Source organism: Brachionichthys hirsutus, chromosome 11 (assembly GCF_040956055.1).
Source record: "Brachionichthys hirsutus isolate HB-005 chromosome 11, CSIRO-AGI_Bhir_v1, whole genome shotgun sequence".
Taxonomy (NCBI): domain Eukaryota; kingdom Metazoa; phylum Chordata; class Actinopteri; order Lophiiformes; family Brachionichthyidae; genus Brachionichthys; species Brachionichthys hirsutus.
The window spans coordinates 7,289,511-7,304,081 of NC_090907.1; the positions used below are offsets into that span (position 1 = coordinate 7,289,511).

The 14,571-nt window shown below is 40.4% G+C and overlaps 1 protein-coding gene across 1 annotated transcript in view; it reads left to right on the plus strand.

Annotated features, from left to right (window-relative positions):
- Positions 1-450: 450 nt before the first annotated feature.
- Positions 451-14,571, plus strand: part of rtn4rl1b (reticulon 4 receptor-like 1b) — a 29,309-nt gene continuing 15,188 nt past the window's right edge. Inside the window, exon 1 of the mRNA XM_068745765.1 lies at positions 451-658. Coding sequence (XP_068601866.1) covers positions 451-658 — 208 coding nt within the window. The remainder of the gene's footprint in view (positions 659-14,571) is intronic.

Sequence of the window (14,571 nt, forward strand, 5' to 3'; positions counted from 1 at the left end):
GTCCATCTCCTCAATCCCTACCATCCATCTCTGGCTTCATCTCAGAGCCAGTAGGGGTGAGCTTACTGTCAGCAGAGGGCTCGGTACGGGGATTCATAACCTCTTCGATGCCCTCTCAATTTCCTCCTCAGTCTTCTTGCAGACAGGCTCTCTAAAGTTCCTGTCAGAGCTCCATGGCCAAAGCTCACTCAGACTTAAAACGCCGTCCGTGAGGCGTTTCAGGTCTCTTGGCTCACTTGACACACACACAGACAGACAAAGACGGAAAGACAGAGAGACAGTTCATCTTGATAGATAACTCCTGGGAGACGGAGGGATTGCATAGGGACTCTCTGACAGAAGAGATATACATTCGCGGCGGATCGAAGTTGGGGGGTGGGTGACTGAAGGGAGGACACTGTAGAGATACAACAAGGAGCAGGAAGGCAGCGGTGACATGGGAGAAGGGGCATGACGGAGATGAACAGAGACAACGCTAGTAAACAGACAGAGGCAGATGAACGGATGATGATAGATGAGGGACGTCCCCTGGTGGAGCTCGATAACAGCGAGATGCTCGCCGAGAGCCGACTCAGCTTTTTGAGGCTACTGATGAACAACAAATGTAGCACAACACTGACTAAAGTTAGAGCCGTCAATGCCGAGTCATGGGGTCACGGTATGGTCTGTCAAAAACTATTCGCAGCATCAAAGAAAAGCTCAGTCAAGGCATTATTTCTCTGTGGTGAAAACAAAACACATCCATCTGCTGTCACCATCTCAGACAGAATGCAGATTGATTAAGATTCACATCCAGGAGCCTTAACTGGTTTGAGGCGTGCACATTTAGAAGGATTCATTCTTCTTCCAGTTCAACTAGTGAACCCAAATCCACCTGTCATTCAACTCCCAGTAGACATGTCAATCACAGTGGCTGGGCCTGTCACTGCCCTGCTCCTCGTCTGACAGGCAAGTGCACAGTTGCTGCACACACACACATCAAAAATGCAAGTCAGACACACACCAACATGTAGTCTGACTTAGAGTCCCACAGGTTACACCCCCCCCCCCCCCCGCTACCAATAAGAAAACAGAACCTCAGCCCACATTTTTAACCCAGTGTGAGAAGAATGGTCCATTGGGAAGCAGGACCAAAAGACCACGCCTTGCACGGTGAATCAACGCCGTGATAAAAAGAAGTTGATCATGAGACAGACATCTCCTTACATCAGGTCATCGGACGCATCTGAGGGAAAATAGTTACCGTGTCATAATCAGAGCGATGGCTCTTATCACACACGGAGGCGTCTCTGGTGACATAAATTAGTGGAACAGGCCTGGAATGAGTTGCTCCTATCAGTGGAAGACAAAACTGTTGCCGACCCCCTGTCGTCTATTTAAGGCCGTACCAATTGAGCCCATGAGCTGTAATTTAGCAAGACTAATGCATCTGCTATTTCATGCTGACTTTGCTGTATTTTGAGGACAGTGAAGGCTGCAATAAAAAAAAAAAAAAGAAAAATGAACAGACTCTTGCACTATTGTTGGTTTGTGGCTGTAGTTAGAGGCAATTCAGTACTTCAGTTTAGCAATACTGCACAAGCGCTCTGCTTTTTGCTTTGTCAGAGAAAGGAATTGACAGAAAATCAATCAAGGACAGCATCAGTGCAGATACATATTTTACATAGAGCAACAGCTTCGATATAAACAGCACTTAAAGCCCCCCGCAGGCAGAAGACAGACATTGTCTATGCCTGAATTAGCTTTCCAATGTGGCAGAGAACAATATTTTAATGTATTTGTCTGTTATAATTTGTGTTACTTCATTTATTTGACACGTCTGCTGGTATGATGAGAGAGAGGCAGAGCAGACTGGGAAGAAAGGCTACCACTCATATTTTGAAATAAATAATAGGAAAATTGTCTTGATTGATTGTGAGGAACTGATTACTTGTCCATTATCAGCTACTGTACATTTGGCTCCAGCCCCAGCGATGTCTTTAGGTCATTTGATTCCCTTTTCAGAAACACATATCAAAAAACAAAGACAAAACAGAACCAAAATTGAAAACAATATGATCCTTTTCATTTATAAATGTATAAAAGTGATTTGATTTTCAATTTCTGTTTAAAAAAAATCAAATCAGTATAAAACATTAATAGTCTGTTTGGTTTGGAGGGGGGGGCATCCTGCCATGGAAGAAGAGCATCAAATATGGTGGCAGGACATCAAATAACCACTGGATTTTTGTTTTTATTTAATATCATTTTTAAAATGATAATGAACGACCAAAGTGTCGCATGGAGCCCCCGACCAGAGTTAAGCAAGAACAAGCAGTTGGATGGATGAATTTAAATCCGGCCGTGAGAATGGTCAATTCTTTTTTGGGGAGGTTTAAAGTCAGATTTCTAAAAGCTTCTATCCTCAAAGATTCACCAAAAGACATCAGAGAGACAAAAGTAAAAAAAGACTGAAATAATACTCTGATACATCAGGAAAGAACACCTTCATCACGGGGCTTTCACACTGCAGCATAAAACAGATTCACATCTCTTTAGACAAACTTCCCAGCACTGCAATCAACTCTCCAACTCTACTCTCCTTTCCTCAAATATTCTGCAGCCATTCGTTTAACATTTATAGACACTGCTCTTCTTCAGAGGTCAGAGGTTTAAAGGGATTTTCTCTCTGCCCTTTTGACCTCCCTCTTAAGCTTCTTAATTTTGCTGCAGCACATACCGATGGATTGATTAGCAACAAGCCAAGACAAGAAGCCACCAGTTCAGAGCACTATGTACTGCACAGCGCTCTAATGAAATGGGTTCATGACGAGATTGTCATACATGTATGAAGCCGCACACACTGTGATCCAAGGCAGGCAGCACCACTTCATTGCATCCTGGATAATAGTCAACCATCAGTTTCAATTATGTTCTCGGTGAAAATGATTTAATATGAATGTATATCCTGTATATCCTACACAGCTAACAAAAACTCCTACTTAAGTCTGCATGCTACAACACATAAGCCATGACATGCACGAAAGATGGCATCAAAGATGAGAACAATTTTAAATGAAAACTGACTCTTCTGACAGGGCCGGACAGCAATGTGTGCATAATGTTCTTTATAAACCCAAGGTCATTTGTGCAGAGTATTGCAGCTGCCAGAAGTGGAACTTAACACAAAAACACAGGAAACATAGACATAGAAGTCAGAGAAGGAATAAAAATGAAAGACCAAAAACTGCAACCACACAAAGCAGCTTAAAGTTACAAGAAGATTAAGGCTGCAGGATTTGTTTGCTGCTGTCCAGTCTTGCAGAGAGGAAGTACATCAATATTTTTACAGAAAATTAATAAGAATTTGGCATAGAGAAAGACTCCAGATCATAGAGCAATTTTCACTAAAGTGAGAATGAAAGAAAAAATGTTTTGTCATGAGGAAATCCTCATTTCTATTAACTAGCTGGTGTAGCAACAACCTAAAGATACACATTAAGACACACCACAAGTTAAAGCCATCCTTCGATGTTGCTTGCCATTTTTCAGTGCAGGACTGTCAACCTCAACACTGCAAATGATAGGAAAATAAGCTAATAATAAAGCAAACTGCTGAATCCCTGGAGCTACAGAAACCATACACTTAAATTACAAGTGATGGAGTGGGACTATTTCACATTTTACAGGAAATGCCTTCACGCAATGCCTTTATTGAAATGTAATGTCTTTTTTAAAGCTGTTTTAAGTCACCTGGCAGGGGAGGGGTCTCACATTATGCAACATCATGAAACACCTCCCGTTCATGCCGCAGGCCAGTCATAATAAATAGGAAAATCAGAACAGGCTCCGTGTCTGACTACTAGACCAGACACCTTCTGGATAATTCTTTTTCATCTCATCATGGCAATACACATCGTTAGAGAGGGACATTCTTGTATTAATAGCAGTAAAACAGAGACAAATAAGAAATCAAAATATGCAAAGCAGCTGTAAGTTACAGTTATGAATAAATATATACAGTTGTCAATCATGCACTTTTGGCCAGGAGTGTATCTGTGTGTTTCTTATGTTTTATGTGAATTAAGGCGGCAATAAAGATAACGGGGTCCTTTTGATGGGTCCATGTCTTCCCGGATGACAGATCAGCAAGAAGTTCTAAAAGCTGCTTTTCTCATCAATCCCTGTATTATTGCAACACAGTCTCTAATGTGAAGTTTTAACCCTCGTACATACTGTATATAATAAAAACAGATTAAAAAAACTTGATCAAATTTTTTTTTGTATTCAGTAAAAGTGAAATGAAAGAAACAAACATGTCTTAGAATTGATTTTGCATTTCTAATCATATTTGTCTTTTTTACTCGTTGTCTTTTCTGTGTTTTGTTTTGGTCTGGGATGTTTAAAAGTTCCTACGTCCCCCAGCATCACACTGTACTTCTATCAGTAATTTACAGCTTCCTGAGTGACTGTGTGTCTGAAGGAGGAAAGGTCGGTGCATGGGAGGAGTGTTGGGTAACAGAAAGTTCAAGATGCTTATGATTGTTGCACAAGGTTCATAGTTGTGAATGTTCCTCCGTCAATTACCTCTACCTTGTACCCATGACAATTGTTTAAAACTTCTATCTTTGCGAGTGTGAGTCACAAAATATTACATGAAAAAAATGAAATGTGGCACCACGGAAATTGGAATGTGAGAGCAAATTACAAAAATAATCATCATCTTTTTGTTTCTCGAGACAGGTGGAACTCATCGCTTCTCTTTTTTCCTCATTCTTGTGTTTCAACTTGTGACATGTAGGGATTGAGGAGAGAGAACGGTATCATCAAAGAGCAATCATGTTGCAGTGGAGTGGGGATCTAGGCCACAGAGAAATGGGTGGGCGGCAAATACATGTCTATGAATGCAGACAAACACTACAAAGTCTGCCTCTGCACAATGTGCACAGTCTAATGTCTTTTACCTCGAGGGCAATTATACGGTTGCACAAACACTTCACCTCCGCCGGTGATGAAATCGAATGGCGACAGTCACAGTACCGCTGCCATTTTTAATCAGAGTCGGAGTCCTTTCAGCCTTTCATTGCCGATTGCAATCTCTCACCTCTGACCATTTGTTTTCTTCTCTTTGCGTAATTTATGGGGTGACTTTGAGACACGGGTAGACGTTCTACAGGTGCAATGGGAACGTTTTTGATTAATATCCCTTCTAAACTACAATTCAGTGTTGGTGAGTGGGGTACTTCATATTCCCAACAGTTCATTACATCTCTGTCAATCTTCATTCCTTTCTGCTCTGAACCTGGCTGTCAAGGTCAGCGTTTGACTCGTCGTGATGATGCTGGCAGTGTGCAGGTCCGCTGATTGCATCGCCTGTTCAGCAGGATGAGACTCCATCGGCAATAAGGCAGGGCTTGAATTCATGGCTCCGAACACAAGTATTGTCAAACATGCCTATTTTCAAAGATATCGATCCACTCCTACATGAGAAACATGCACTGTATATTTCAGAAGTCTCTTTAAAAAAATAAAGGATATATGCGTGAATTCTAAAACATGATCATCATTCAAAGCTACACAAACCGAGCTGCAAAATAAAGATCCATATATAAAGCTATGGTAGCTTTCGAGACAATATAATTCATTAGTGTTTTTTTATCACTGTTTTTTTCCCCACAAGCCTTTCATGAGACCTACATATTTCAAAACCTTTCCTTGATCCATTTTACCTGGGTGACTGTGCCACGCTGCATCCATGCACTTCCTTTCAGGTGGAGGCATGGATGTAGCGTGCGCAACTCGACTTGAGCTTCTCTGTTAGGCATTTTATGGGCTCCTTCAGGCCTCAGTCTGCAATGCTGGCAAGCAGATCCATTACCGTGAAATGTGATGATGTGAAAATCATTCTGAAGCCAAGCAATCATCAGAATGACACCCTTTTAACCATACTTCCTCAGAAAGTCACACAAAAGAATTAAATCAAAATCTACCACTGTACTTAGGTAACTGCTTCAGCTAAATGATTAGTCTGACAACATAATGCAAGGTTAATAGCAGCCTGGTCTGGTGTGAGTCTGCTATCGGCAATGATTTTTAGATTGCTTCTGACACCTGATCTCCTCTGGGGAGAAATGCAGTCATAAAGGAGTGAAATCCCAACTCTTTGGAGACTGAACTACATAGAAATGATACGATAGAATTTGAGATTATAGCTGATAAATGGTCAGTAATTTGAACAAATATCCCAGCTATAGCTTTGGCAATCTTGAATTTAACATCAGCATTATCTTCACCGGGGCTTATGCGTGTATAAAAACTAGAACACACTAGAAGAGATCAGTCCGAGGTCACACATTATTCAGCAAACTGCAGTTAAATATGGAGCTTTATTTCTATTCTAAAAAGGCAATTTTAAGGACACAAAATATTTCACACCCGAGTATTGAGAATTGCAATAAATCATGTGATTCTGTGTGTGGGATAATTCCATTTGATGGAATGATGTAGTCCTGGTTTTTGACTGCTATGTAAAAACATAATGGCGCTTCAATAAAAAAAAGTGGATAAACCACATATACCATTAGACAGTGTGGAAGAACATTCAACATTGATGGAGAAATGAAAAAGGGAAACAACATGTAAGCGCATTAAGGCTCACTGTTCTGTAGTATTTTGTTCTCTGTTGTTGTACAGTAATGTTTCACGTATTACACATCATGCTATGGAAGATAATAGACAGTATATCTACTTTCAACCACACACGTTCAAGCATCTTTAAGTTTGAGGTGCTTTTATGTGCGAGAGTGAACGTTTTCTCCAATATGCTGCTTTCCAGCCATCGAGGAATGCAGTCAGTGCAGTGCAGCAGCTGCTGCCCTCACAGTAATGATGATGGGAGAGGACATCCACCATTAGGTCATTAAGGCTACATCATTTGTTAAAGGAGGAAATGGGTACTTTTACAGAATTTGGAGGACGTTGTCTCCTTGTGTGGTTTTAACCTAGCAGACAGATAGACAGTGCAGAAATGCACGTTTCTCAAATCAGCGCTACAGTCCTTGCTATTACGCAGGAAAATACATAGAATCATACAATCCTCCTCTGATTCCCTGCTTTCACCCAGCCCAGACAATCGCTGTAATTACAGCTCACTGATAAGTGACAGTTGGAAATCTTGGCACAATCAAAAATTTAACACAACACATGTAAACACTAGTGGGGAAGGAGAAACATGTAATCATTGGAAATTAGACTCAGATTTCTATCACTGCGAGCTCAGGCAGGAATTCAAAAAATTCACTGTAGCTATGCCAAGAAAGCTAAGCTTGTATATGGCGTACATTTCTGATTTTAAACTCCCCTGATATATATTAAAAACAAATCTCCCAAGATAACTATCCATCCAAGAGGAACACAGAAAGAGCACTTGTTTTATTCCACAAAACGGCACAAAGTTTTAGTCCCATGAAGGCATGAAGAGTCCGAATCTCTCTGGCAATGGAGCTGCATGTCACGAGACGATTACGCTCGCCTGCTCCCATGTTTTACATGTTCCTCCCTGAGCAGGATTAGATCCTCAGAATGCCCGAGTCATCTGCTAGAAGCTTATCCTTAAATTAAATCGGCAAAGAATTATGCGGGCATCGCTCACATTTGAAGCGCATGTAGCTGCTGATTTAACTGAGCCAGGATATGAACATGATGCAGCTCAAACTACGGTGTAGATTTGGTGAATTTAACATCAAGTTGATGCGTGTGTGTATTGTATCAAGGACAAGAAATGTTGCGTCTACTTCCAGTGAGATAAAATCAGATCCACAATAGACAGAAATCTGTCTTGTCTATAATGGCATAGCTCAGAACTAAAGGCACATTTTTAGAATTGAAGAGCAGCCAAAGATAAGATGTAAAGTGCCAGGTCTCTCTCAATGAATCTCACAATCGTTAAAGTCAAGTGTCATATAAATTGGGACCCTAGTAATGAACACTGTGTAGTCATCTTTAACGCTCTGCTGTGTGTGTCTGTGTACAAATAAAAGCTCTTTCAATAGAACAAGCATATTTGTTATACAATAATACACGAACTGCAGCATAATCGACAAGATATAATAGGGTTTGGAAACTGTTGTGTAACTCTCAGGCAGATGTTTGTTTTGATGCTGAGCTGCATCGCCATCATTTGGAGAGAACATTGCTCATTAAGTTTGTGAGGTCTCAAATACAAGTTTGGCCAATGGTGCAGACTGTTCATGTTTATATTTTGCAGTCACAGTAATGGTATTGAGGGAGGTACTTTTAAGGTACCACTCTCTGTCTGCAGTTATTTGCATTATCTTTTTTTGATGGACTGGTCATTGGTGTGTGCACATCCAGTGCACTACTTAGTTGTGATGAAGCCTTCCAGAGCCATTGGCATGTTTCTCATCTCAGACAGCCTCGAACATAAAAGGAAATACAACAATGAGACGGTTTTGCAGAATAAAAACAAAAACACATCGAGGGAAATCACGTTTCCCGTCATTCATCCCGCCTATGGAAGCAGCTCCTTGTGTTGATTTATTCTGGTAAGATTAAACATCCAACTTCTGGCAAATGATCAGAGCAATTCAATGGTAATTACTGCAAGAGCATTGCTTTCAAGTGTTTTTGGGTCATGAGGAGAACCAGACTCATAACAGGAAATGGACTTTGTGTCCGCTAAATTTTGACTGCATCATATTCTAAAAGGAATTAATTTTGCCTAAAATTAGCTGCTGTCGAGATATAATGATAGCTTGTAGGTTTTGGTCCAGCAATTATTCGTTAATTTTTTTCACAACTTCCAGAGTAGATTGTTACCATATAAACAGATTCTCAATTTGCCATTGTTATAATGAATCATTTGGAAGGGCTTTCTAACGGGGCCATGGATTGATAGAAAAGGTGGTCCAAATGGATCAAAAGTACCACTACCGAGTGGTGCTGAGCTCAGGTAACAGATGATACAGCAGTCTGCAGAGTGAGTCAGTAGAGCCACCGCTCCTCAAAGTGACAACTCGAACTATGACGGGTTGGTTAATTGAATGGAACCGTCTGATAAAATAATTATGATAAAGAAAATGTTCACAATGTCTAAAACATTTCAATTTCAGTTCAGTGCTTAAATTGTGCGCATGAACACACTAATCTGTGATTCATCAAAATGTTCTTATATTCATTTTGTCTTACTCTGTAAACAAATTTAGAACTCACGAATTTAAACCTCTTCGCCAGTCTCGTTTGATGCATCACATTGATGTCCTTTTATAGAGAAATGGGGGTGTGGCGGAGGTTATGTTATAGGCGGCGTTTGTCTGTCTATCTGTCCTTTAGCAAGATAACTCAAAAGGTTCTGGATGGATTTGGATGAAATTTGCAGGAAATATCGGGAATGCTACCAGGAACAGATGATTAAATTTTGGTGACGATCCAGAAGAGAGCCTGGATTCTGTATCACTGACATCCAATTCCTTTCAAATCTATATAAATGCATACCAACCACAAGTGTCAGTAACACATTGAAAGAAATACATTTGAAACACATTGTTCAACTATGAATGCCCTTGATAAGATGTCAGTGTGATGTTTCAAAGGATAAATTAACTTGCCAGCCGCATGGAGTGATCTGCTCAGCCCATTCGTGTGTGTAAACAAAAGACTGAGCAAATAGCCATCACAAAGACAAAGAGGTGGGACAGATGGCAGCAGAGCCACGAGCTGCTATGTTAAGCTCAAAACCAGGAACCTCAGCAAGCTCTGACAGTAAAAAATAGAGGCTGGCAGCTGCAGAACAATGCAATATATGATTACAGCGTGGAAAAATGAAACTAAGGTGTAGAATAATAAATAAATAAAAATACATGCGGTTACATGTGGAGAGACTGAAAGTCATAAATCACACTTGCTTTTCCAATATTAATATTATTATATGTTCTCTCACACACTCCAGAGCACCATCCTATCACATTTATTAACATGTCAGCTGATATTCGTAGTGCCCCCTCCCATAGAGTATGCCCTGCTATTGATAGCGCGCACATTTATTATTTACTCAGATAGATGTAGTAAAGACATCTGGGGGGCATAAAGGAGCTGTGGGCTCCGCGGATCATCTCTTTCTGGTAATTTGCTTAAACACATCAGTGTAGGATTTTGAAACAACTTATCTTATGTAGCGTCATGGCGGGGCTCAATGTTGCCAGTTCATGACAGGCTGATGTCGTTACAGCAAGTAGGACATTCCCCTTACTTTAGCCAAAAGCGAAGACTCAAGAGGGAAACAGCTCAAGGGGCTTTATTCAAATATAACAAAATCCATCTGCCAGAATATTGATTAAAAACCAAACAAAAAAAAACAACAGTTTGTAATTTCACGTGGCATTCTGTAGCAGGTGGCCTCTGTGGGTGGCTTCAGAAACTCCATGTGCCGAGTGTTCATACCGCAGTAGGAGTTTGTGTCCCCACTTTACTTGCTTTGTAATCCATCCTCACTTAATATTTCCTCCAATGACAGTTCAATCAGGAACGACTTCATCCAAGTCAACAAATAATGTTTTTATTGCGGTGTGCACAATAAAGATGATAAATATGAGTCTTCGTAGATTAGGCCCCATCGTGAGGGCTCCATATTTTATCGGGGGTGACAATGGGAGCAGTATAGGAAAAACTCCGGTGGAGCTTAAAGGCTGCATGAAGAGAATGCCGATAGGTTGCTCGTCCAGGGTGTGCCCCGCCTCTCGCCTGTAGTCAGCTGGGATAGCCTCCAGCAACCCCAGGCGTTTTGGATAAGTGGTTAAGAAAAAGAATGAATGTTACTGAAAAGTAAATGTCAGCTGATTAAGAACAAAAATAGAGATAATTTTGAATGAAAAAAAATCAAAGAATGATTGTAAAACTTGTTCCGTCTCCTCAGCTATGATTGAATCAGAAGCTGATTTTTATTTTATTTTTTCATGTTTGCTTCCTGATTTTTACACCATTGAAAAATCAAGAGTAGAAGATAAATATTTCCAGCATTGCTTTGTCATTTTGCCAAAACATGACTTTTCAAACTGTGCTATTTCCACTGCTAATAGTTCCAACAAATAGGCAACCAAGCAGTTAACCTGACTGCATAAATTAATGTCAAGGTCAAATGAGTTTTTCAAACTAGTGGAACTGTTGGGTTTTTGTTAATGCTGTTAATCAGAGACATACAGACAGACAATTTTGTAATTGATCCCTCGAAATTCTACAACTTATAGAATTTTTATTTTAAATGACGGTACCCCTTGCTGGATCTCAAGTCTCATTGATCCTGCAGAATTCTGAGTTAAGCGAAAATGTTCAGTGAAGCACAAGACAAACTTCGTGACTCCAGATTTATAGAATATTCAATTACAGATCATGTTTCAGCAGATATGAGGAGCTGAGAGGAGGTTGCAGAGGCTTTCTTGGCATCCAATACGATGTTTTTCTCTCATGCTTCATTCTTGGGGTCTTTCTGTGAAGGGTTTGCATGTTTTCCCCGTCTGTGTGGATTCTGTCCGGGTTTGCCGGCTTCCTCCCACCACCACCAAAAACATACAAATTAGATGAATTGGCTACACTAAATCAATTAGCAGCGTTCCTCTCAATCCACAGATGCAGGGCAGTTTTTTCCATTCGGGAAACATACTTCCAATTTCTGTTTTGCCCTTTCTAACCAGAGCAATCCACTCAATGAATTCACCCAAGGTGCCGAAGTGCATGTCAGAACAAGAGGCAGAGAGAGAAAGTGGGGAACGATACAAAAAGTCTCCCGCATTTAAAAAGGAAATAATTATTTTTGACCAAGAAGCATTTGCAGCACAATTCTTTTCCACCATCACCATTTATCAAACTCTCCTCTTGTCATAGTCTCTAGATAAGAAAAAAAAAAATACCAGTCTCAATGCGCTAGGTGCAACTCTCCACAGATTTACCCCTTTGAGTAGGCAGGCTGTCATTGGTGGAGCAGCCCGGATAATGAAGCTGGGACTGAGGATATAATAATAGTTTGTTGTCGTCTGTTCACCTGATTATTGCGACTGACAGCTGCAATTACAGACGTCCTACAGCAAGTTGAAAGTCACATGTCAGATTTGAAGCTGATGTCACTGTTAATGGTTATTTTACCATCGCACAATGCCACTGTAAAGTAGCTCCAGCTGAACTATATAGGAGCCCCCCCCCCCCCCCCCCCATGTTTTAGTGCTCCACATGTACTTCTGGCCACTTTCTAAACAGCAGACATTTGAATCCACGTTTCATTGGCATCCAGTTGTGAGACAACTGTATTTTTGTGAGTGCTGTAGGACCATCTGTCCTGTCATATGTGAAAAGGCGTTGTTGTCCAGCTTCACTATAAAATCCAAAAAATAAAATCAATAATATTTGGAAGGCAAAAGAGCAAGCAGATGCACTCTACTTGAAGGTATATACAGTCTCGTCGCAGTGCTTTAAAAGCACACAAGACTCTTGGGATGTTGGGGGAAATACCGTAAGAGTTTTAATCCTGTCAACTTGAAAATGAAAAAATGAAAATGTGTCACAGGCAGCTTGAAGGCTTGAAGAGAGAAGAGAGCAGCGTATAAGGTATGCTACCTTACTCTAGCTGATAACATATCCTCCTGCATCACATCATCTGATGTGCTTTTCTACACACACACACACACACAGAGGGCTTCAGCTACTCAGCCAAGTTGGCCTGATTGTGAGTATCAGCTGCACTATGACCAACTGTGAGTCGAGTCTGGCACATGTACTGTGTAGCTGCCAGATCCAGTCAGTGGTAGGTAGCGAGTTCTGTGCAAAAAGAACAATGCAAGCATTTCTCTCTGTTGGTATGGAAAATAATCAGTTTAATCCCAACATACTTCTGTACTGTAGACTACCATGGACTGCGATTAAATACAGCACATTGGCAAACAATAGCCTGACTGACACGCCACATACAAACGACCCAACAGTAATAAACCTTTGCTCGGAGTTACAACAGAATGGTTAGCAGCCGGCAACCACCCAGTGTTGAATACAGTGGATGCTGTGACTGCCACAGAAAGCAGAGGACAATCATATTGCTGCGTGTGTGAAAGAGAGATTCAATACATTCTTTGCACCAGTCCAGATGAAATTAGGAATAATAGAATGGATATAACGTGGGATCCATATCATTCATTCACTTTCTCGATATTTCTAGTAGTACGGATTATTACATCCTCTAGTGGAAAAAAGGTTTTGCTCTGAGTAGATGAGACTTTGCATTAAAAGTTATGTGTCCTTAGTCCATCTCTACAATCAAGGATCTTAGATGTAGTCGTTTAAGAGTTGTGGTGTTTGAAATTAGTCAGAAAGGAGAATAAATGCTTTTCATTTTAATAATACAAAAGGAAAAACGGCAGTCGACGTATTGATTGAAGAGTCTGGGCAATATGGACGTTATGTTTGAGGTCCTGTTTGATACAAATAATAGCTTATATGAATTATTCATCACTTTATACAAATTACAGCGTTTGTAGGTAATGCAGACAACCACAACCGTAGGACTGCCCAACCGCCAATCTGCATATCCCATTTTCAATGTAATAAAAAAGGAATTACTTTTTTCTGTCATCTCGAGTAAGCACTTCCACGAGATAATAATAACTCCAGAAATCTAAAGCAATTTGCTACATAACTTTGTGTCATCCTTTGTCACAGCCTGAGAGATTTAAATGAGTGCTCTCTATCTTTATTTTCTTAATCATGGTCTCCATGAAAACATTTTACATTGTTCCTTGAAATGAAACTTTCGCTGTCAGACATATTTTTCCACATAACAATGTTAAAAACTGGTGAAAAGAAGCCCCCCCCCCCAAAAAAAAACTATAGAGTTTAGAGCTCACTCAGCCAGAACCCATTTACCATTGTGTATAAAAAAAAAAAAAAAACAAATGCACAAGACACAAGTTCAGGTTCTATAAGGTCTTCAAAGATAAGTTGTGTTTTTCTTGTTGGCACTGGCCTAACCAAACTAAGTATGTGTTGTCCATCTCTATTTGACTTTACCACTGTAACATTCCAAAGACATAACAGTGTCATAACTAACAAATATTAGTTTGAAAAAATTGCTTATTTTAGATTTGACAAAACTGTCGACTGGTTGCCAACGTGGCAACCGGCATTTAGGTGCCGTAAACGCAATTAGTCCTTTGTTTTCATGATTTTCATTTGTACAACATGTACAAATACATGTTGGATTAGCATCTAGTTGTTAAATCCTGCATTTGATAAATGTCAAGGCATTTTTACTCTTTTAATTTATTACTGGGACTTTTCCAAAGTTAATTCAATCCCCTTTAAAAGTGTTTTGCACACACCATTATGCGTTTCACAGCAAGAATCACTTTGGCAAACTTGGTGTGTTTGACTTTTGGCTTATGCCATTAGAGGTTCCCCACGGTTGACTGGGGCCCAGTTTAACCTTTGAAACGGATCTCCAACAATGCCACCTCGGGGTACGGCCAAGTAGAAGGGTGAGGGCGGGAGAGGCGGTGCAGAGGTAACGGTTGTGATGGTGAGGGCAGAGAGGTGTGA